Genomic DNA, 23,976 nt, shown 5'->3' on the forward strand with positions numbered 1-23,976 from the left:
TGTCATAAGTCAAAATACCAGAAAACATTCATTTGTAATACAAATATATATTGTGTTCCTGAGTGACTTGTTTATATATTCAGGTCGTAAAAGAAGGCAACTTTCTTCTATATGACTTATACAGAATCAGATGTTATGGCCAGAAGTAACTGTGAAGAGCATCTAGTAGTTCGAATGATTGGGATCTCAAGGGGTAAATGAGTTTCTTAAGTCCTAAAACTTGATTTTGGAAAGTCTGGAACTCATACCTTAGTCTTTTCATTATCAGTTTGGTGCTCATTTTCACCTATACTGAACACATCACAAAGTGTCCACACTTGATATTTGTTAGTATTCACAAGGAGGCACAATTCTGGAAAATAAAAAGTGGAATATGAAGGGAAATTTTGATTATAATACCTAAGACCAACCAAGCAACCAAATTATGGAAGAAAAATGAAGTCATGGACCAAACTTCATAACTGAAATAAACCAATTCTCATTCATTTAATACTTCTACTTCTAAAAGAGCTCAGGCCAGGGTCCAAACTCAACTTTGCTGAGACCCAGAAAGTTGAAGGACGAAAAAATGGAGTGGAGGCAAAAATTAAAGTGAGAATTGGTCTTATTGGACAGCACGGTCTATCCTGAGATGGCACAATGAACCTATATTTATTTGCTGATTGAGAAATGGTCCAGCCATGGAGCATTACATATTGGTCACCAGAGGAATGCAAACATACCCACTTTAGCAGTTCTTTGGCTCATGCCACACCCTTTTCTACAGCCTAAAGTAGAATAGAAACTGCTATTTACGGTTACTTGCTTATACAAAGATGTCACTCTAGCAATTGTTGCTTGGGGGCAAGACCTGGTGACTGTTACTGGCAGAGAGAATGCAAAAGTGATTTAGCTCATACTGCATGCTCCCTACTCTTCTTAAAAAAATGGAAAAGTTCATCAAATAATATTTGTTATTATAATTTTAAGTATACAAAGTTCAAATGTAACAACTGTAAAGTTGTCAAGGATAAATATAGATTTTTAAAATGTGTGAAATGGGAGTAATGAAGCTATTTAGATAAAAGCCATTATCAGACATTACTACATTACTACATATTTCAACCTATAATCTCATGAATCAAAGCTTTTAACTGGATTCAACTGTGACTGTTTTCTTTCCAATATGCATTCTTTCTTCTTCCAGGGATTGTTCAGTAACAGCAGGTGTGTTGAGTGTGCATCCCATTTAACATGCCAACAGGAAAACCAAAACTGTAAAATATTTTTTCTTTACATGCTCCAGAAGTTAATTTGTAATAGAAGGAACCATTAGGTTTGGAAAGGAGTCCTTTACTTGAGTGAGGACACTGTATGTTTTCTATACTTCTTAAGCAAATGGAAAATTTCCTCCAATGTACAGCATATTAATTCATTTAATAATCCCTTCAGTTTCCTTCCAAATATGAGACCATCACCATCAACTAGATAAATGGTACCAGCTCAGATAACAGACCAGAAGATGACATAAACTCCATCCCATGCAGTAGAAGTCACTATGAGCCAAATTCTCACACAGATTATGATAGAATTTCAGTACCCAAAGATGTCATGCTACAGAAGAATTCTTCTCAGCATGCTTTATCTGGGTACCTATATAGCTGTTTCCTCTGTGAAAGAAAAAGAAAATTATTATAGCAGGAATTCCTACTGTTCATCGAGAGCTATTAGGTTGATCCATGGGAATTGCTATTTTTATAGGCTGAAAACTTTCAAAATCAGCAATTTCATATGATTCAACCTAATGCTTTTGACTTTTTCTAAACCAGATCAAGTGAGCATGACAGTTACTTTTATGAAGAGCAAAGGTGTAAGGGGTTGGGGAAACAAACAGTAAAGTTCTTGTAGCTTATAGAAAATTAAATGTCTATGCAGAATTAGTAGGGTTCACAGTGAGAACCCCCAAACACTATTGAGTTTTGACTATGAAACTGGCATTATGAATCTAACAGATAAGTTTTCAGAATCCATTGATACTATTCTATGGTATGAGTAGGAGAGTTTTTTAGGGTAATTGGAATAGCATAGAATATTTTTCCTTTTCCAAAAGGCTACAACATAAAAACAAAGTCCAGTATTAATGTGTCTTAAGTAGAAACAAGAATTAAGAACTGAGTTCTGAGGGCACTTGTTATTAATCACTGTTAAAGATCAATTATGAAAAGAGTAAGATTATATATTCAAATTATTCACAAATGGACAAAAGAAAACCATGGAAATTTGTCAATTGTTTATTGTCTCCACACCATAGCACCATAGTTTTACTATGGCACAAGATTTCCTACTGAATCTTACAGATTAAAAAAAAATTTAGAACATAAGGAATTTTTGTTACATAAAACATTACAATTGTATTGGAAAATTCTGCCAAGACATACTAAAATCTATGCAAAATGTATGCATTACCAGTTACTGTTACTTAAGGGTAAATTGTTGAAGTATAATGTGAAACCCTATTATTAATGTCCAGATGTTCTATACATTAATTGAGTTCTGGACTTGATAGTGCCTGGTCTCTGGATGATATAATCTTCTCATGCAGGATTTCTTCAGGATATAGCAAAACACAAAAGATACAAAGGAGAGAGAACATAGGCATTACAAATACTATTAGACACACTTCCCCATTCATTTTTGAATTTTTCATAAATCCTTCTAGGGTTCAAGTTCTTTTTATTATAATTCTTTTGTGAGGTTTTGCAAAAGATACATCTAAATTATTTTAATTATAATCTCAAAAGTGTACAAATTTCAGCATAAAACAAATGTGAAGATGCCAAAGGACAAACACAGATAAAAGAGTTGCAAATATGTATAGTTAACAGAGCCATTTTGATAAAAGCCATTATTAGACATTACTACATATTCCAACCTATAATCTCATAAATCAAAGCTTTTAATTGTCTGGATTCATAAGTGACTGTATTCTTTCCAATATGCATTCTTTCTTCTTCCAGGGGTTGTTCAATAACAGCAGGTATGTTCCTGCCATAAAGTTCACAGTGTTCTAGAAATTGGACACATTCTTGAATAACACTGTCACGAAGCACAATCATGTGTTTTGACATGTTTTCTAATAATGACAGGAAGCATCTTTTGGCGTAATACCAGGTGTCAGTTCCCAGTTTTTTATTATAAGGTTCCAAGCTTTTGATAACCCGAGAAATACCAAAGTCATAATTTCCTTTGGCACAATAAAGCGTCCCTATCACCAAATTCACGATGCAGAGATGGTAGATTTTCTTATCTGGGTCCTCATAGGAGAGCTGCTCTTCCTCCTTTTCTATCTTCCTCATCAACTCCTCGGCTTCTTCATTTTGACTTGTCATAATATATGAAACACACAGGTTAGCCAGCACAATAGCACTGACATTCAGGATGTTGTCATAATGCTTCTTGACTATGGGCTCATAAAAACCTATGGCTTCTTTGTATTTGTTTTCCTGCATGAACAGAACATGAGCCACATTCAGCTTCCACACATCATGGTCATTACAGAATTCCACAGATTTGCGGAAGATCTTTTCCACCACTGGATAATTTTCAAGGTTCCAGTATATTTTGGCCTGGGCCATCAGCACGGGAATATACTTCTCAAGGGTGTCATCATATTCATTCACTGCCTTTTTGACAGCTTCATCATCTCTATTGTGTCTTGCTTCCTGCACTTGTTTGGTGAGTCTCCGGAGCTGTTCAGTCAGCATCCCTGCTAGCCCATCAAGCTTAATGAAAGCCTCTTCAGGAGCTGTCTGGCAAGTGATCATGGCATCCAAGAAGTCATAGAGATAGGGTGTGAGGAACTTGTAGGTCAAATGGGCATTCTCTGCCAGCACATCTGCTGCCAGGTCAAAATACTCATATTTACAGTAGAGCAGCAACAGGTTGCCAAAGGTCTCTGGGGGAAAGGGATTCTGTTGGAGCAAAAACTGTAGCTTCTCAAACCCTTCTGTAGGCCTGGCATCCATGTTCATTAGCGCCTGGTTGTGCAGGGTCACAGGGTCTAACTCTTCCTCTGCCCTCGGAGGCATATCTGTGAGGGTTTCCTGGGCCACCTCATAGTTTCTCAGTTGGTATTCTATGGCGGCCTTGAGGTTGAAGGCTTCCACCAGAGCGGTCTGGTGAAGGACTAAGGTGTTGCCAACACTTCGAACATCAATGCCCTCAGTGGTCATGCCCACACCCAGCTCTGGGTGCTGGCGGATGCCGTGCTCAATAATGTCGGCGATATGCTTCAGTGCGGATGCATACTGCCGGCTGCTGTAATAGGCCAAAGCCAGGTTGTAGGAAAGGTCAGGCCGGTAGCCCGAAGCCTGCAAGGCAGCAGAGAACTTGGAACACGCGGCTTCATAATGTCCCTCCTTGTAGAGCAAACAGCCCAGGTTGACCTGGCCATCGAGCTCGTTCTCGCCCCCGCTGTCTTCGCCTCCTTCCCCACTCAGTAGCTGCTCCACCAGGCTCCTGGCCCCGGGCAGATCGCCCTCGCTGTACTTGATCGCGGCTTGGAGACGGAGGACCCGGTTGTGGTAGGCGGGGTTGTCCAGGAGGAGGAAGGCGACGCGGGTGGCCTCTGGGTAAAGGCAGGCCTTGTACAGGGCCTGGGCCTGGTACAGGCGGTACTGCTCCAGCTCCGGGTGCAGCTGGCCCAGCTGCTCATAGCACTCGGCGGCCAGCGCGAACTCCTGCAGGCGGTAGTAGCAGTAGCCCAGCAGCGACAGGCCCGCGCGGCTCCTCGGGCTCCGCTGGAGCTCTCCGCCCAGCAGCTGCACGGCCTCGGCGTAGCGGGCATCCCGGATGAGCCGGTACACGACCGCGGTGAACTCCCCGTCGGGGACGGGCGCACAGCTCAGCCCCGCCATAACCTTCTCCGCGGCTGTGCGTCCCAGTTACCACGGCAACGTGGCAACCGGAAACGGAAGGCTGCTTGTCCGGATATTGCTTTGCAAGAGAAAAACTCCGTAAGGAATATAAGGGAATCACTGAGGTGAATCATTAAACTACTGTATTGGCCCTCGAAGACTCTGGGCTGCAAAGGTCGTGAGTCCAGCAAGAGAGATGAAAGGCCTCGTGGCAGTTCAGAAACGGAAACTCTACTTCCCGGCATGCACCGGTCCGATGTCGCCGACGTCGGGACGTGGCCGCGCTGCATTCTGGGAGGTGTAGTCTCTGCGGGACGGACCCTTGGTTGCGGGGAGATGAGGTTTCACTTGTCTTTCTTTAGTGTTGAGGTTGATTGAGAGTTGCTGGCTGCCTGCTGTGTCACCTGTCTCTTCGCGGGAAGAAAGGTTTGCGGTCCGAAATCCCTTGCGATTTTAGCCTTACACACTTTGCAGTACATACTAATGGCGTCGTTTCGCGGGTTGTTTTTGTATTTTAATGGGAAGGAAAAGGTGGAATATCTCTTTGGCATTCTCCTGGAATTATAGTAGCTTCTCTTTTTAAGCTGCCTTGAGGGCACACTTTCTAAGACATAAATGCAGAGGGTAATAATAGTTCTTATTTTTGTCGTTTCCACAAATTAACGACGGGAAATGGTTTTGTGAATATTATCTGGTATTGGGAGACGTTTAATTTTAGATACAGGTGTTCCCCCCTCACCCCAAACAGTTACTAATGAGCAGATGTTGGCGTTTTATCTTGGCCATATCTATTGGCCTGGCCCTCCAACTTTCACTACAAATAAGAAACCGGTCTTCCTTGATCTCCCTGCATCTCCATTGGTCGTCCATGATCTGCCTTGGACTATCTAGTATCTAAGATAAACGGCGTACGAATAAAATCATGTATTTGCTATATACTTAAAGGCTTCAATGCAAGTCCTTTTGCTGCCCATAACATCTTTTCTATGTATAAATTCCAGAGCCAACACCAACCATATTGTATGGCCCTACGACAATTTACACATTAAGATTATTTCTAATCTTAATGACCACCGTGTGATCTGTATATTACAGATATGGAATCTGTGCACTACAAAGTTTTAAATAATTTGCTCAAGACCACACAGCTAGGTAGTTAGCAGCAGTGCCATGATATCCAGCGGATAGTTTCAGTAGGAAATAGTGACTGCTTGTAACCTATAACGTTTATTTCCTATAGATGAGTTTGTAAAGGCCCAGTGTTTGCTGCCACATTGTACTCTGGAACATTAGTGTCTTTTTTTCCTCCATTAAAACAACGAACCAACTTGGTGTGGGCAGTAGAAATTTGAACTTCCAGATCTGATTTGCAGCTGTGAGCAGGTGTTAGGCAATAACTAGTGGGGGTGGTATAGTTCCTAGTCACCCAGTATAGCTGGCAGGGGACTTCTGCAGGCATGTGATTGCTTGTATCATAAAGCAACTGACTTTATATACTCATTCAGTCTTCCCTGCTGAGAAATTGACAGAGGTCTGTCCTGCTGGGTGGGACCAGACAAGGAACCTTCCACTTCATGAATACTGAGAAAGGGACAAACTGTACCCATTTCAGACGTGTTGAGTGGCATTCTGGCCCACCTAAGATCCCCAGAGAAAGCAGCTGATGGGGTCCACCATAACTCTATTCCAAGACTTCTTTCAACCTGATCCCTGGGCGCACTCTTTTAGGGCCTTCAACTCAGGGAGGTTTGTGGGTTGAGGGACGCTTGCTAGTGCTGCTCAGTAATTGGGGAGTGGGTAGGTGGCTGGGGGAGGATCTTCACTTTTATGGCTGCCTGACTACACTTGTCTCTTGGAAACTCAGGCTCAGTATTTTAAAATCCTTATGTATGACCTGATACTTTGGGTGAGGTGCTATTGTAAATCAAGGTAACATGACAGAACCTGGAAATGGAAAATTGCCTTTTATATCTTTAGTCTATCAGTCTGATTTTCAGAGTTCTATTCGCACCATGAAAGCATTCACCTTCAAATGGCTTCTTGGGAATGTAAGCAAAATAGAAGGACTCTCTGCTCTCCCCCAAATTTCTCCAATCCCTACAGGCATCAGTTGAGGTTCCCCTCTTTGTGCTGGTACCTGTCTGTGAGTGTGGCTGCTGAAGCGGGCAGGAGGGAGACATTCTGTGCCTTCCTCCTTATTTCATGTGCTGCTGCTCCTGAGGCCTGGCTTGGAAAAAGCAGGACATTCGGCTTAGACAGATGGAGGGCAGGGTCATTTGCAAAATGAAATGAGTGCACAAATCACGCTGTGAAATTGGCATGACCATCCCTGCTGCTGTGATAGACTGACTTTTATTTAGTCTATGACAGGCAGTTGGGGAATAGATTAGGGTTTTTTTGGGAGGGGGATGGTGAAAGAAGGCCCTTTAATTAATGATAGAAATTCTGGAAAGCAGTAAATGGGGTGGAAGATTATAAAATGTCATAAAGGATCATTTTGTTTCCAACAGAATCTTGGAAAGCTGGAGCATGTATCAAAAACGTTAGTGTATTGTACCATTTCTAGCAATAAGAAAGAATTTTGTGGTTGCAATAAAAAGATTTAGTGCCTTATTGAAAGGAATTAGACTTTAGGAAAGCAGTGTTGGGCTCAGGGTGGATTTTGCTGCATAAAGGGAGGCATGTTTACCATGTAGAATTCCATTCGGGCAAAATGTATAGGAGCTAAAGTTCTTAACATGCTTATGTTTCTGCTTGTCAAAATGTGAGATGACCAAATTCCATATTCTATTTGTATGTATAATCTGTTTGACATTCTCTTGTAAAACTAGTTGGAAGTTATGTTTTCTTATTTATCCTCTAAATGTAATCACTTCCTGTTGGTAAACATTGGTACTTTATGAACATCTCAACAACCACAGCTGTGGTCAGACAATTTCCTTGATAAAGAAAGACCTTCTGCAAAACCATTTTCCAGTTGTTATTTCTCTTCCCTTTCATTCTAGGCCATTTTCTTCAGGATGGCCAGTTTGATGGTTCAGTCCCCTTGCTTCTTCCTTCCCACCCCCCAATCTTCCACCATAAAGAAGGCAGAAAGAATAAATTAGTGTCAAATTGGTAATGTAACTGATTGGTAATGTAACTGTTCCCAAATCAACATTTGGGAACATTTATGCTCAGATGATAAGACATTTAACCTCATTATGAATTCTCCTTTCACTGGCAGTTCCAGCTTTATTAGTATTTTAATTAGATTTCCTTCTTGGATATACCTTTTTTTTAAAAAAATCAAGTAGCTTATATTTGGGGGCTTGTGGTGTTATTACCTAAATTAACTTGTTAGGAAGAGCACAAAATGTGGTTTATAAATGGAATTACCAGAGAAGGCACAACTGTGGATATTGACATTTAAAGAGATCAATCAACCATCCAAACAAAGAGCTACTCTAAGCCCCTGTGTTTATGCAGGACTTTCTGTACCAGGACCAGGTCCTGCTTCGCCTAACTTCCCTCATTAATCCTCACAGCCCTTCTGTGAATTAGGTAATTTTAACTGTTGGCCTCACTTGAAAAGCATGGACTGCAAAGCACAAAGAAGCCTGTGGTCGCCTCAGCACGGGGGGGATTGGTGATTGCTTAAGCTGGCCAGTAGGGGCCACACTGCACCTCTTCCCTCTCCCCCTGAGCACCTCCTCTCCAGTCATTTGAATTGGCTTTGGATCATTTGCTGCAGTTCTAATAGAACAGGCACAATGGTGTAAGAATTTTAAAGTTTAAGCACCGAAGCCATTGTGTAATTGTATGGCGTCAGTGGCTGGAGGCCCTGCATCGATGCGATCCCCCTGTGAAATTGCCCACGCAAATTTGAGCAATCTGTAACAGACACGGGAACCCGTCTGCATTGGGCTGCAGACTCTTATCCCTCCAGGAAAACCTCAATAATTCAAAGAACCTTTTGTCATCTTTAAAATGCTCCGTGGACAGGGCTGTCCCACTATCCCTCTCACACAGGCAAACATCACAGATGAGGACAAGGTTAATGGGCTAAATTGACAGTCAAAATTTAAATCGTAGGTATTCGGATGCATGCTTGCCTCGTTCAGTCCTTAAATCGTCCTTCCTAAGAGAAATAAAGATTATTCCAGAGCTTTAGTTAAACTTTAAGCATTTTATTAAAAACAAAGATATTTAGGTCTCTTAAAGCAGTTTCCAAATCATAGATTAGATGCTTGTGAAATGGGCAAACAGTCTATAATGTAGTATTCTTATAATGACACCTCAGCTTGGGAAGTCTACACAAATGGAGTGACGTCAGACAACTCAGTTGAAGACATATTTCCCTTCGTTTGTGTAAAACAATAATAATTAGGAATCAAATCAGTAGGGGACCCTTTTTAGATGATTGTACATCAAAATAAAATGGCAAAAGCATTTTTCACCAAGGGAATGAGATTAGCCAAAACCTAAACTCCTGTTTCCATACAATGCTGTTTGTGTTTTTTAAAATTCATTTAAATATGATTTAATCTAAATCTAAAGAAAAAAATAATCGAGATCCTAAACACAGACGTACGCACACAGCAAATGAACACAAAGGTAAATGGTGGCCTGAAATAACACATTTTTTTTTATAGCAAATACTTCATTTACTTAATAAAACAAACATATTTCTGTGCCAGTGTATACATTCAATGACATTGGTAGAGATATGCTACACAGATAAATAACTTATCTTTAGCACTGTTGAGAGATGGACTAAATATGCAAGAACATTCAAAATTAAATTAGAAAAGATGTCCAACACCAAATTACCAGCTGAGGAAAAGGTACACAAGTGACGTAAGCAGGACCTCAGGCATTGTTAAATCCAAGTACTCAACATGAAATTCCCCAGACACTTTATTTCTGCCATCTAGGTGTTTTATTCTATTATTGCTCACTTACGAAACTTATGAAATTTTGGCCTTCTTATAGTCAGACTCAACCTTTAAATTTCCTGTGACATTTGAGTTTTGGGAGTTCTTTACAGCATGTGGCAGAACGACAGTTTCAGAGACTGTTATTCTGAAGCAGACAATGAAACTTCACTGGCATTGCCAGAGTTTTTAGGGTCCCAAATTAGGTTTTGCTCTTTTGCTTTTATGAATCCTTTTTGAGTGTTTATTTTTTTCCAGCCAAAACATTTTTCTTTAGATGTAAATCTTCCCTTAATATATTTAGATTTCTGTCCTGCTTGAGAGGAGTTTTTCACACTATTAATGGGGATGAATTTTATTTTATTTTATTTATTTTATTTATCTCTGTGCAATTCATTAAGAGTCAGCAGGAGAAATGGATTTTAAAATAATTCTACCACAAAGTAAATTGAGCAGACTGTGTTTAATGACTTCAGGTAAGTGGATCAAATATGATAAATTTTGATACATGAAAAAAGCAACTGAATTCTTGTAGCGTTAATATTACATAATGTTATTTCACTAACAAAATTTTAAAGATTTCCAACCCAACCCAATGTGTATACAAATATAAAATACCTGGAAATGTGTAGACAGCTTAGATGTTAGAAACAGAAAGCACACATGCAATTTTAACTTCTTTTGACTCACTTTATAAATTGTAAATTAAACTGACTACCATTTATGGGATATCTATGATATGAGATAATCTAAAGTTGTCCTTTATGAAATAAAAGGGTATATTTTTGTACCTATAACCACGTACTGATGACCATGTCTTTCGTGATCACTAGAGGCAGGCTCAGACATATTTGTGATAAGGTTGTTTTTGTATCTACTCCATATATGTAACTTTTAATTTTGTCTTTAGTGAGGAGATGACCTCTTTGCTCGTATCTTTTTTGAGAAGAGTGAATAAGACAGTTATGTGGAACAATTTTTTAAAGTTAAATACAGCTTGGTCCTTTGGTGCAGAAACGAACTGAATAAAAGTCAGTGCTTTTATTTTATAAGTGGAAAACCCAAGACCTGAGAGTCCCAAGATAACAGGTCTGGCCGATGGCCAGGCTTGGGGGAGCCCCATCCACTGTGCACTGGGGTAGTGCCCTTTACAGTTTGCCAAGCCATCCCTCCTGGTTGGGATTGCCAGCTACATTGTAGGTTGTGCATGTATTATCCACATACTGACTAATAAAATTATAAATAGCCTGCCTGAAAAAAATACACTTCGTGGAGAAAGTAGGATGAAGTCATTTCAACCATTAATGCCAAGAGACCTGAGGAAGCGCACAAAATCTGGTCAGTTGTAGGTTTTATAAGAAGGCTCACATTTCAGATGCCTTCCTCCAATAGGAAGTAAACAATAATAAGGATTGGGAAAATTTCTCCTTCTCTATTTTGGAAAAGCAGATTATATGGGTAACCACACATATCCCAAATTCGTGGAAAGTTATACATTAGAAAAGGGATTAAAAATACCTCAAACGCCCAAGAGTTCAACCTCTAACCCTCTGGGTTGTTGGCACCAGGGAGGCTGCTACCCTCTTTTCTACTGTTTCATGGTTGTGTAGGAACAGACGGGGCATTAGTCAGCAGTTTCTGAATTTTGACCCCCAAGAGGAAAGATACCTCGAGACAGGAGAAATAGATGGAGGCAATTACAAACAGCTGCTTGATTGATGGTTGACATTGTCAGGGCTCCACTGTATGGCAGGTTGCAATGGTGTTGAGCTGCTCTTGCTACCAGTGGGTGTTGCTATTGGCAACCACGCAGTGAAGCCAATAAAAAGGAAAGAAAATTAGAGGAAAACTCAACCTTAGTGGAAGCCGTAGGGTTTGTGCCATAAATTACATTCCCCTTAGCAACATGCAGCATCAACGTTCAGGGTAGCCACAGTGCGTGTAGCTACCTGCAGTCTCCACTGGACCCTGGGTCTAGTTTTATCATAAAGCACATGCTTTCAAATTTTGCTCTAGATACACTGGCATCCGTCTGTCTGGGCTATTTATTTATCGTTGGGGAGGATGACAGATGTGGGTTCATCTCTGCCTCACATGGACTGATTTTCAATTCCCACTTGTGATATAAACATGATGTGACACAATAGCTAGAAACACCTGCAGTGCTTCTGAGCTGCAGACACACGACCAGCGTCCGTCCCTACCTCCACCCCCGCTTTGTTCCTCACCTGAAGGAGGGAGACAGCCCGGCAGAAGCTGTCTTCCTTTATAGCAGAGTGATTCAGAAAACTGGCTTAATAAAATCCATAAATCTGAACAACCTCCTCTTACCTGCTCTGTGGAGGCAGTTTTTCCTGCACTCATTTTCTCCTCTAGTTTCTCCAGTCTTCCCCGCAGAGACAGCTGTAAAAGGTAGCTGGGCACATTGTTTTTTAGGGTTCCTACTCCTTCCTTCTCTCTTTTGTCAACCCCCTCCCTGCTCAAGTATCTCTCTTTTCTAGGCAATTGATGATAGGATTCTGTACCCTCATTTTTTGGTAAGACACGCCATTTTTCTTTGTTTGGATTGACGTTCACCTTCCCTTTATCAGTTCTCTTACCACCTGCCTCAGTCCCTATCTCTTCCTTGTTAGTTGTTTTCTCTTGCTTCCCCTCCTCCTCCTCCTTTTTTTCCTCCTCCTCCTTCTCTTCCCCCCATTTGCCTGGTTTATAATTCTCTTTTACTCTATTTCTGGCCATATAGAATCTTCCTTCTTCCCCATGGGTACCTACTCTTCCCTTACTTCTGTTTTGCTACTTTAATTTACCCATTCTTTAAACATTTCCCAGATGTCTACTGTGCGCCAGGAAAAAAATGTCCTTGGTGGAACTTGGCCCCTTTGAGTAGTAAAGTTAATAACTGACACTGACGAGCAACAAAAACAAAAATGGTTTGAAAATTTTAGATTTTTTAGAGCTGGAATGGACTTCAAGGTTCATCTGGTCCAGAGATTTTCAAACTCCTCAGAGCCCGATTATGGGCTACTAGGTATGTAATCAAAGAAATGAAGATTTGTAGGGGCTCTGGCTCTCCCAACCCAGCTTCAAACTGAGGACTTGGGCTTTTAGATGTTTTATGTCTTGGGGATTCTTTGTAAGATTTATTTGAACAAAGAGTCCTAAGGTTAAATCATGTTTGAAAATAATTTCCTAGTGTAATCTCATTTGACAAATGAGGGAAAAGGCTGGGAGAAGTTAAGTGACTTGTCTAAAGCCATCCAGTGAACAGTGCCAAACCTGGGGTACAAGTGTAGCTTCTGGCCCAGTGTTCTTTGGATAAGGCATACCATGTCCTCAGTCTCCCAGCTTTCCAGTCATTGCATCTATTTAATATAGCTTATTCTTATCTACTATAAACCTAGCTTTCTATAGAATATCTGTTCTCTGCCTAGACTGTTGTTTCTTAACCTTTCAAGCATTATATCTTACACTTAAGGAAAAATCCAAAATTGGGGACCTTTCCATTTGGCTTTAGGTTGGCACTGGTAGTACCCTTCCATTTTATACTGAAACTCACCACTAAGAGAGCTCCAGGTAGGCAGTGATCATTCTCCGTGGCTCTGCTGTGTCCTGTGAAATGTCTCACTGTTGGAAATAGTTCTGAATGTTCATGTATCATTTGTGTTAAATCCACCTATAGATTTCCTTTCAGCCTTACTTTAATTAAAGTCTATTAATCCATTCCTTCTGGGAGAAGACTTGGTCTACAATGAAGGTTGAATTAAAAAACTGAAAAAGGGGACCACAATCCCAATACAATGTTATGAATCTTGTCTAAACGCCAATCAGACAAACACATTTGCTGTCTTCCTACTATAGACCATTTTAGGGGAAAACTGGGAATGGCTGGTTTTTGTAAGGATAATATAGTTTCTCTTTTAGGTAGGCGATTCTAAAGGCTCTGATCCATCATTTAGAAGCTTTAGGATTAAAAATAAGATATCTCTACAGAATACCAATTGGGATTCTTGGGACAGTCTGGTGCAAAAGGGGGAGCTCAGGAGAGGATGCAAAGGCAGGCATTGTTTGGCTTGTAACAAACAGAACAGCCATACACAACATGAAGCAGCGCTAATGACGCCTTCACTGTTCAGCGTTCCCTCGGCTCAGAGTGAGCAGGGCCAACCGTCCTCAGGTCCTGGACCCAAGTGGCCCGCTGCCCAGAATCTTCGTCTCAGCCCATGTGTGTTCCTCAGGGAGAGGTGAGTGTCCTGGGGCATGTGCTCCCTGGCCCACCTCCTCCTCTGTCCTTTCTGCTGACACCACACTGCAGGGTAAAAGCCCAGGCATGCTTCCTAGCACAACCCTGAGACTTTATGTCTGTTTGAGCTTAAAGGAACAAAAGAATGCTGTGGTGGGACTGAAGCTGGCTCTTGAGGACCAAGTCATTTCACAGCCACGGCTGACCTGGAGGGTTAGTCTCTGTCATCTCCTGTCACCATGAGATTGACAGAGGGGCAGAGGCAGCCGAAGAGACGAGCAGCCTTTTCTGGTGCAACTCTTCCCACTTACTTCTGTTGGCAGCCACCGAATCCAGCATCGGCTTCAGTTTCACATTGACCTTCACCAATGCCTAAAATATAACAAAAGCAGGAGGGGGAGAGGGGAACCGGAGTCACTGCCATGATTTTCTAGCTTTCAGCTGTGAGGAGAATGGCAACTGGCTGTAAGAAATGAAAGTGATGATTATTTTGGTAAACATGAGCTATTTTTCAGGAAGTAAATATGCACTTAGCACCATTGTATTGTATTAATAGGGCTTATATAGAAAATGAAAAAATAAGACAGATGTCTGTGTACTCCTCCAGGGGGTGCCAGCCAAGTTGATTATGATCCTGTTTTAAATTCACATCAAACAGGAAACAAAATATGCAGCTCACCCGGTCTACTAGTATGTGTATCTTTGCCTGCTAGGGAGGGCTCCAGATCTCAATAGATCAGGTACTGAAATTTTTACAGGAATAAACCTACCATTTGCTCCACCAAAGATGACTCTGGGTGGACTCACGTGAATGAGAAAGGCCAGGTAAAATCCTGAGATGAGAGGAGCTCATTTTTAAAGCACAGGATCTGGGGACTGTGCTAAATGTACAGATCACCATGAGAATATGCATGGAAATAGACACGAGAGAAAAGAAGAAGGGGTGTGGAAGAGAGGGACAGGTGGAGGGGTGCAGGAGAGAGGAGGGAGAGAAAATGTAGGGTGGGGCTGGAGGCCAACTGACCACAAGGCTAAGGAAGCTCAGGATTCAGGGTCCTCTCTTTTAGGAGACCCTTCTAAATATTTCTTTTTTGCACTTAATTTTGTGTTATTTTTAAAAAAGGGTCCCCAGCTCCCAAATGGTACAAACCTTCAGCCTCACAAAATGTGGATCACTCCTCCGGGGGAACAAAGCAATGAATGAAAATGGGGATTACGGGGCTGCGGGGCTTTAGCCCCTGGAAAGGGAATGGTCCCGCTTAATGCCTTGGGTCACGTTCTGTGGCCACAGATTATACTCCCAGTCCCATGGAGACACCCTGCCGGTGTGTCTCGTTCATCACAAGGGGAACAAAAGGTGACCGGTGACTAAACCACCGTGGTTGCAGGACATCTCCTGAAAAGCCTTCTCCAAGCCGGACCCATAGTTAGCGGGTACTGCAGAGCCAAGTCCTCCAACAGGAAGAATAATAGTTCTTTCTGTTGAGGATGGAATCCCCTGAGCATGACTGCAAACCACCTGTTAGGAGGACCTGAAGTATCCCCTCAAATAAGCCTCCGCTCTGGGGAGTTTCAGGGATAATACAAGTTAAGTGTAACTAGATGTAAGGTAGGTGGGGGGTTGAAAGCCCAGAAATACGCAGGGATCCTGTTGAGCAGCGAGCGCTCCACCGTGGCGGTGTCCCCTCACATGCGTGTCCCTTAAACACAGCATGTTCTCTCTTTTATAAGCCATTTTTATCACACCAAGCAACGTCTAATTTGAAATCAGATGTATTTGTTATTCTATATGATAATAAATCACAGCAACATAATAACTCAGACAGTGATCAAAATCCCCTTTACATCCATGAGAAAAATGCAGGTGCCTGTGTTCTGCTCAGTGCAGTGTTTTTATTTAGGCAATAGTGTAAGAGGTGGCGACGAATGCCATGGTTTTTAGTATAGTTTGGCACTGGCTCCTCTTCGCTCTGATTAAGCCTTTTAATTAAACTGACTACTATAATTCCTATGGAAATTAGTGTTTATGTTATTTTCCTGCCACAAAAGCATTTCTCTAGAACTTATTTTTTTTTTAATCCCAGGAGCACAAATTGGAATTTTTTTCTGCATGAAATGTAATTAAAAACTCATTTGATTACTATAGTTCTGGCTCTGTTTTACTTATTAAATTCCTGTAATCAGTTTTCTTTTATAGCTGCTGGGAAATGATCTCAAAAGCAACACATTTTTCTCTTCCTTGGCAGGTTCCCGAGCGTTTACTAAATTACGTTCATAGCACCTGCCCATGATTCGAATTACTCCACCAATTTTTATTCCTTAAACTATTTAAGTTTATTTGGCTTAGCCCCAAACAGATTGCTTTCCTTTATCTAGCTCTTTGTTCTCTGTCTTGCTTTCTTTGTGTTGAATAAAAAAATTTTTTTGGAGTGGGTACATTATTTCTCAGAATTCCTTCTTCTCTTTGTTTCATATTCTCCTTAAACACGGAATTGCCATACTGGAATATCTTTTTCCTCTAGTCAGGTGCTGGTTCTAGGCAAAGGTAGCAAGAATCTCATCTTGAAGAATTATTCTTACACTATAAATTTGTTATATAAATGCAGTTAGCTGGAAGAATATGGAGCTATTAGACTATTAGCAAGACAAGGGATTATCCACAAACCTAAATTCCAAGGTTTACGGTGATTACGTGCAATGTACCATCAGCAAGAGAATTGCTCCCAGTATTTAGAAAGATATGAGTATTCCTACAAACTTCTCATCAGTGAGTGACACCCGATGAGTTCTGTGCAAATGCTACTGGTCTCTGTCTCGTTTGACTAACCCTTCTCTTAGCAAAAGAGCAAGGGGACACATCACCCATCTGCCCACTCTCCCTATACACACAGAGGGACTCTAAAGGTTATGTGTGTGACACCATCCACCACAGGATGCTGAGTCCCCTCCGTGACATCCCCGTGGTGTGACCACTCAGTGTTTAAACACATCCGGAGGCAGTGAACTCACTACCTCCCTGGCTGGGGGTGTCGGTTTACTCTTTGTCTGATTTTAGAATGTTGTTCTTTATACTGAGCTGAAAACTATATCCCTGTAATCGACCTGATGGTTCTAATCCTTGGGGCGCTCTCCCTTTAAACTCGAATCTACTAAGCAGTAGGCTGATGACTCATGTGCTGCTCCAAGTGTAGGTCAGGATTGATTTATTGACCTCAAAACCCAACGTGGGCTGCGTATGGATATCACTGAGACTCACAAGCTCACTGCAGCTCCCCAACCCTGGCCCATCACAGACAGGACCCTGGATACTTGCCTGACCTGGGGACACAGCCCTGGGCACCTAGTCATCCAGGCGGCTGAGGGGCCACTTGCTTCCTCATTCCTTTCACACCCCACTGTTGAGTCCACTTGTGACCAGCACGTACAGTTTATTCCATATTTTATTTATGTTTTTAATAAGTAACACATTCACTAGTCCAATGAATACAAAGGGTACAAAACATAGTGTTAAAATCTCCTTTCATCCCTGCCCCAGAGATTTAGTTTCCTTCCCTAGAGGCAACTCATGTTATCAGTTTCTTGGGTATCCTTCAATAAACATTTTATGCCTATGTAAGCATAAATACATAGAATATATATATATATATATATATATAAAATGTATATATGTATAATTAGGTTGATTCCCTCATCATTTGCAGTGTTTCTTTCAGAGAGGGAGTGAAAGCAGAACCTTGTGGAACAACATTATTATGATAATGCTTGAGTGAGACTAATCACACTGTGTAGAAATTAGCATCTGGAGTATATAGAGAGGAGAGGGATCAAATTCCAATTTTCTATTGCTATGCCACTGAATTTTTCTTCTGCAGAGCTTAATCTGCTGTGAATCCTATCTAGCGTAGTTTTCCTCTTAAAAATTGTAGTTTTCACTTCTAGAAGTTTGATTTGGGTCTTTTTTTTATATCTTCCATGACTGTTTTTCATGCCCAATCTTTCCTCTACTCTCTTGAACATATAAAATGTAATAAATGTCTTAATGTCCTTCTTTATCAGTTCTATGATCTGTGTCATTTCTTAGTCTGTACTGATTGATTTTTTCTCATTATTATGGGTCAGATTTCTTGCTTCTTTGCATGCCTGGCAATTCTTGACTGGATATCAGACATTGTGAATTTTACGTTGTTGGGTTCTTGATTTTCTTTTCTTTTTTTAAATTTCTTTAAACATTTCTCAGTTTTATTGGAGAATGCAGTTTTGATGGTTACATGGAAATAATAATTCGATCCTTTTGAGGCATGCCTTTAAGCTTTGCTAGGTGGGTCCAGAGCACCTTTAGTCTAGGGCTAGTCTGGCCCCACTACCGAGACAGTAATCTTCTGAGAACTGTACCCAGAACTTCATCTATTTCAGGGTTTTTCTCTAAAATTCTGGGTGGTGGGACCACAGACTACTCCCCCGCCTGGGTGAGCTCTGAGGATTACTCTGCCTTCTCCTTTTTGCCGGTGCTCTCCAGCATCAGTGGTTTCCTCACATGCCTGGGGTGAACAGCACCGAAGACTCAAGGGGCCTCTGCAGATCTCTGGAGCCCTCTCTTCTCTGCTGCTCTTCCCTTGGGACTCTCACTTCCTTGGCCTCCCCAGATTCCTGGCTCTGCTTCCTCATCTCAGTGGGACCATCGAGCTCTGCCTGGGTTCCCCTCCCTGTGCTGTGGCCTGGACACCCTCCCCAGGGAGTAAGCTGGGGCACCTGGAGGGCCCATTTCATTTGTTCCCCTTTCTCAGGAATTACTGTATTGTGCTGCCTGTTGCCCAGTGTCTGAAAACTGTTATTTTATGTATTTTTCTGTTTGTTTTTGTTTTTTGGTGGTTTTCTTTCCCCCCTGTTACTCTGGTCCAGCAGTGGAAGTCCCTATAATTGGTTTTAAACAACTCTGTCTTGGGTACTAGCCCATGAGCTCCAAGGGAGACTGGAAACAAGGCCTGTATCTTTGGATCTCAGTCATCTCTGGGAACAGCACCCCTCCTCTACTCCACCTACAGAGCAGTGACAGGAGGATGGGGTAAGGCCAGGACGAGTGGGGTCAGTACGTTCTGACCTGCTACAAGATCCTGCGGTAAAAGCAACCTGAGAATGAGCCCCTTGGGAAATGAATATAGTATTCTGTCTTATTACCATTATTGCTGAGAGCTTGTTTTTATCAGTTCGCCAAGCTGCTAGGAGTGTGACTCTTGCTTTCCCGCTGCCATCAGGATCTACATCTGCTGTCATCTGGCCCCATGTGTGCTTATTAGTTGACCACAATCACTTCTTGGAGCTCAACTGCTGGACAGATGGAGGCAGGTGCGGGACAGGGGACTAAGGAGAGAAAGCCATGCTCTTAGAAAAAGTCCCTGCACCTACAGTCTTGCAGAGGGGAGAGAGGAACACCACCAAATTAAAACCAGATTTTCTTGGACCCTGAAAATGTCCAACTACGTCATTAATACCTTTAAAAAAGTTTGAGGAAATTATCTGAGCTGGCTATTTATTTATTTTTTTAAAAGACAAAGAGGGAAGATGGTTTTTACTTCCTATTGTTGACTCATGTATTTCCAGAGCGCTGGCAATAAGAATTATATTTTCCGCTGTCCTCCATCCCCACCTTACCCAAAAGAAATAATCAGAAACTAAGAAATACAATGCATGGCAGAGAAGAAAGAAATTAAAATATTTTTTAAATATCAATTTTTTGATAAAATATGAAAATAAACTTGGAGCCCCTCTCACATATCTTGTTTGAGGCAATATCCCTGTAATGAAGATGTGATCACTTTTCTACCATGATTATTTAACTTCCTGGGTGAAAATGTCCAAAAGCTGACTTGGGCATTGGTATTTTGAAAAGGAAAGTAACTGAAGACATGACCAGCTGGTGTCATCTCTGCTCAGACCATCAACAGAAGGGGCAAGAACGCATGCAAGTGGCGGCAGCTCCTGAAATTCTCTTGAATTCTCGAGACTGGCCAGCCACATGTGTAAAGAGTACCTATCTCCAAGAAACAAAGGAGGCTTCTACTTAAGCTATGTGACTTCAGAGAGAAGTGGCTAATTGTGCAGCAAACCCAAACTTTTAAATTAGTGAATTGTTGAACTGCTAATCCTTCTTGGCTCCCAAAGGTAAAGATTATTCATCATTGAGTCTGACATATTCCTGAATTTTACATGTCATGTTGCAATGCTGTAGTTGCTAAGAATCCCAATTGGCTTGTCAACCTTCTATTTTTCCATTGTGTTGTAAAGGCCAGAGCCAGTGAACTGATTGTCCTGAACTGAACTCATCGCCTTCCTCCGAACCCTCCTCTGCTCTCAGGTTTACTCCCTCAGGGAACTAAGCATTACCATCTCCACCCAACTGCCCAACCCAGCAATCTATGGATCATCCGTGACCTCTGCCTCTTCCGCCGCATCCAAACTATCACCAAGTCCTCTCAATCCTACTTCCAAATTGTCTCCGTGTGTCAGTCCAGTGCCATTTCTACCACCCTACTTCAGGCTGCCCTCACCTTCTCCACTGCCTTAACCTCCTGCAGCTCCTACCTGGGCTCCCTGCTTCCTCCCCTGGGTCCTGTCCAATCAACTCTCATTGTAGCCATCCTGGTCAATCAGAATCACACATCTGAGATGGCTGCTCTCTACCCTGAACCTTTCGGTGGCTCCCATATGATATGAATGAGTTGTGAGACCCTACCAGAAAAGGAGAATTGTGGGATTAAAAGGGAATGAAATCCAGAAATAACACAGAAAAGAAAAGAACCATAAAGCCCAATGGAAAATCTGAGTCATGGTACAAAAGCAGAATTTTGAAATGATAAAATAATCCCTTTGAGTCTTCTAGAAAACCTGAAATACACATCTTTCTATGCATCTTAACATTTTTCTGAGTAAGAAAATAAGCTAAAGTCCACATGGTGTGTTTGGCAGGCGAGTAGCTGAAGTGTTAGTTGCCACACGTGAGAGCAGATGGAGCTGGCTGTGGGTCCAGATGGGAGGCAGCTAGCAGGTTCCCCCCAGACCTCACGCCTTCCCTCCCCAGTTCAATGGCCTTCGAAACCCAAGGTTGTGTAAAAATTAATTTGCGTTAAATTACTTAAGATAATGTATTAACTACCACAGGAGGCTTCTAGCAGGTTTTAAAACTTGCTTTGGAAAACAAATAATCAAACAATAATGGTGAACACAGAAGTGAGCCAAGACTTCTTTGGATAAATGTTTTTAGACATTTACATTAAAAATACCACCTTTAAAATAAAGCTTTAGTATGTAACTTGATCAAGTTGGAAAATTAATAATAATTGTTTATATGTGTCACACATGTACCTGTGTCAGGCACCGTGTTCTATTGGGTTCTTCCCTGGCTAGAACACAATGGAGTTTAAAAGGCTCTAGCCTTATGACTTCTGCCCCATGGGGATGGAGTCATTTACTCCACAAGGACTGTGGTATCTCTAACAGAGACTGCTAGTTGCCTTCCCACCTCCCTTAAACTTAGGAATGGCCAGGGAGGTGCAAGCAGAATTCAGAAAGAAGAGCTTCTGAGAAGACTCTTAAATGGGAGTTTATTCAGTTGGGAAGTGCATCCTTTTGCCCTTGCCCCTATCTCCTTCTTGCTGCTGGAATATTAACAGGATGGCTGGAGCTACAGTGACCATCTTGTGACTATGAGGCAACCTTGAGTATGGCAGCCATGTCCTAAGGAAAGATAAACAGGGACTGGGTCTCTGATAGCTATGGAACTGCCACATCATAGCAACCTAGAACTGACTTCTCTGGATTATTTTTATCAGAGAGATAAGTAAATTTCTATTTTGTTTAAGCTATTGTGATTTCAGGTCTCTGTTACTAGTAGCCATATGCAATTCCTAATTGAGAGAATTGATGTCAGGTTGTAGGTCTCTATTTTATGGCTACCTGTGTAGGTGTCAAAGGATTTAGGCATCTTGATACTTGAACAAATTGATCCCCTGCATTGGGTAGTTGTGGGTTAACTTTTTTTGGCAGTGGATTATAAGTGAACTGCAGTAGACAGCAGAGGCTATATACGGTCCTTTACCCTTCCTCAGGTAACAATCCACTCCATGTGCTCTGAGTAGGGGCATAATTCAGTCCTGACCAACACCAGTGACTCGTGTGGGGATGGGGCTGTGGGTGTGGCTCAACCTAAGGCAATCAGAGGTCTTGCAAGGTTTTCCCCAGAACTATTGGAAGTGAGGCTTTCTTTTTCTTCTTTCTTTTGGTGTGATAATACCTAGAATGAACATGTGACCTTAGAGCTGCCAGGATGTGTGAGGAAAGCTTGGTTGAGAATGAAATCAAAACATAACTAGGAGGCAGAGGAAAGGGGGTGTCTGTCTTATGATATCCTTTGAATCCCCTGGATGTGGCCACTTGCTGCCCAGCCAACTGTACCTCTAAGCTCCCCAGTTGCTTGAGCCAACAAATTCCCATTTCTGCTCAGACTCTTCTGAGGGAGTTTCTGAGCTCCAAATCATGGGCCTTTTGCTATGGCCCCTTATTGTTCTCTGTCACCCCCAGGAATTACTTGAGATTGAAACCCCCCACCAGACTTTGAACTGGTGGCTGGCATAAGAGAGTCTCAACTTGCCCAGCATAAAAGGTTGCTGCTAATACTCACCAGGCAGCCCTCTCTACCCAAGTTCATGAGAGTCAGGGACCAGCTAGCACTTATCTCTCTTCTCCTTGAACCCCCAGAGTCTGCCAAACAGACTCTTTAGAAGGTTTTAAAGGTTGCTGAGTCTGAACGGCTCATGCTATGGGGACTCAGAAGACCCTAACAGAGGATGCCAACTCCCCCTGGTGGCAAAGTCAGCTGACCTACAGGATTTCGGCTTCCAAGAAGGAGGACTCAAAGGACCCAGGTGACAGCATCAATTTAGCCTGCGTTTTTCCTAAGGACCAGGTGAACTCAGAAAGGAAAAACAGCAACTAGCTGTTTTTTTCTCCTTAGTGGAAGCTCAGTGTCACTCCACATTTATCACATCGGGTGAGAGTCTCTTTCCAGTTGGGAAAACTATTTTTCTACATGTGATATTAACTCTGCAGATCTGCTACAGCAGTAACAGTTGTAGTATCTATTCAGCAGTAACAGGTTGGCTATGTCTGATTTTTGCAAATGCCAAAAAATATTGTCAGATCTTTCTGTTTTGTTAGTGATATTTGAGAGCTTAAAATCTAAATAATGTGAGAGAGTTACCCAAATTAGTAGTAAAGATGATAAAGCCAAAGAGGTAATACTTAGTATGAGGAGGGCAAGCAAGCTCATTAGAATCCAACGTAAGAATGATTCAGATCTGTAATCGGAATCCTAAGGGCATAGTCTAGCCAAGTTATAACACTGATGTTTGTAGCATCAATTCTAATCTCCTGAAAGCTAATTACAGTACTAGCAATAACTTAGAAAGAAAGACATCATTTTCTTTCCTAGGTTTGAAGCAGATTAATAGTGACTGTAAAAGTGAAAATGCTTTATTGAAATTTTCTCTCCCTCTTTTCTTTCCCTTTCCTTCCTAATCTCTCAAGTTTCTTGTTTCGCTTATTTTATTTACATGCTCAAGGGATTCCTTTGTGGAAAATGATATTTACAAATGAGATTAACATTAGGAATTAATGAGGCAGGAATTTTAGTCTCCTTGGATTAACAGCATTGTTATTTCCATAATACAGGGCAAGACGTTTTTTTTTTTTTTTTTTGTGGTAGCCAGTAAAGTTGATGAATGAAATAGGCTGCATGATACAGTTGGGAGTGGTGGGGCCTTTGGCAAACTGGATATGTTACACGTTATAAACAGTGTTCAACTGAATGAGACATGTCTGTGGGCCGAGTCTACCCTGAAGGCCACCCACTCGCTCTCGGTGAGAGACAGTA

General features: G+C 41.7%; 2 protein-coding genes across 2 annotated transcripts in view; both read right to left on the bottom strand.

Moving 5' to 3' along the window:
- Nucleotides 1-2,168: 2,168 nt before the first annotated feature.
- On the bottom strand, nt 2,169-5,097 carry LOC102981961 (tetratricopeptide repeat protein 30A). The gene has a single exon (XM_024122398.2). The coding sequence runs from the start codon at nt 4,893-4,895 to the stop codon at nt 2,898-2,900; it is 1,998 nt and encodes a 665-aa protein (XP_023978166.1). The 5' UTR covers nt 4,896-5,097; the 3' UTR covers nt 2,169-2,897.
- An 8,938-nt stretch (nt 5,098-14,035) lies between these two features.
- The window catches only part of PDE11A (phosphodiesterase 11A), a 427,170-nt gene continuing 417,229 nt past the window's right edge, over nt 14,036-23,976 (bottom strand). The window contains exon 20 of the mRNA XM_024122161.1: nt 14,036-14,423. Within this exon, the coding sequence (XP_023977929.1) occupies nt 14,286-14,423 (138 nt within the window). The 3' untranslated portion in view covers nt 14,036-14,285. The remainder of the gene's footprint in view (nt 14,424-23,976) is intronic.

Source organism: Physeter macrocephalus, chromosome 2 (genome assembly GCF_002837175.3).
Source record: "Physeter macrocephalus isolate SW-GA chromosome 2, ASM283717v5, whole genome shotgun sequence".
NCBI classification, from domain to species: Eukaryota; Metazoa; Chordata; class Mammalia; order Artiodactyla; family Physeteridae; genus Physeter; species Physeter macrocephalus.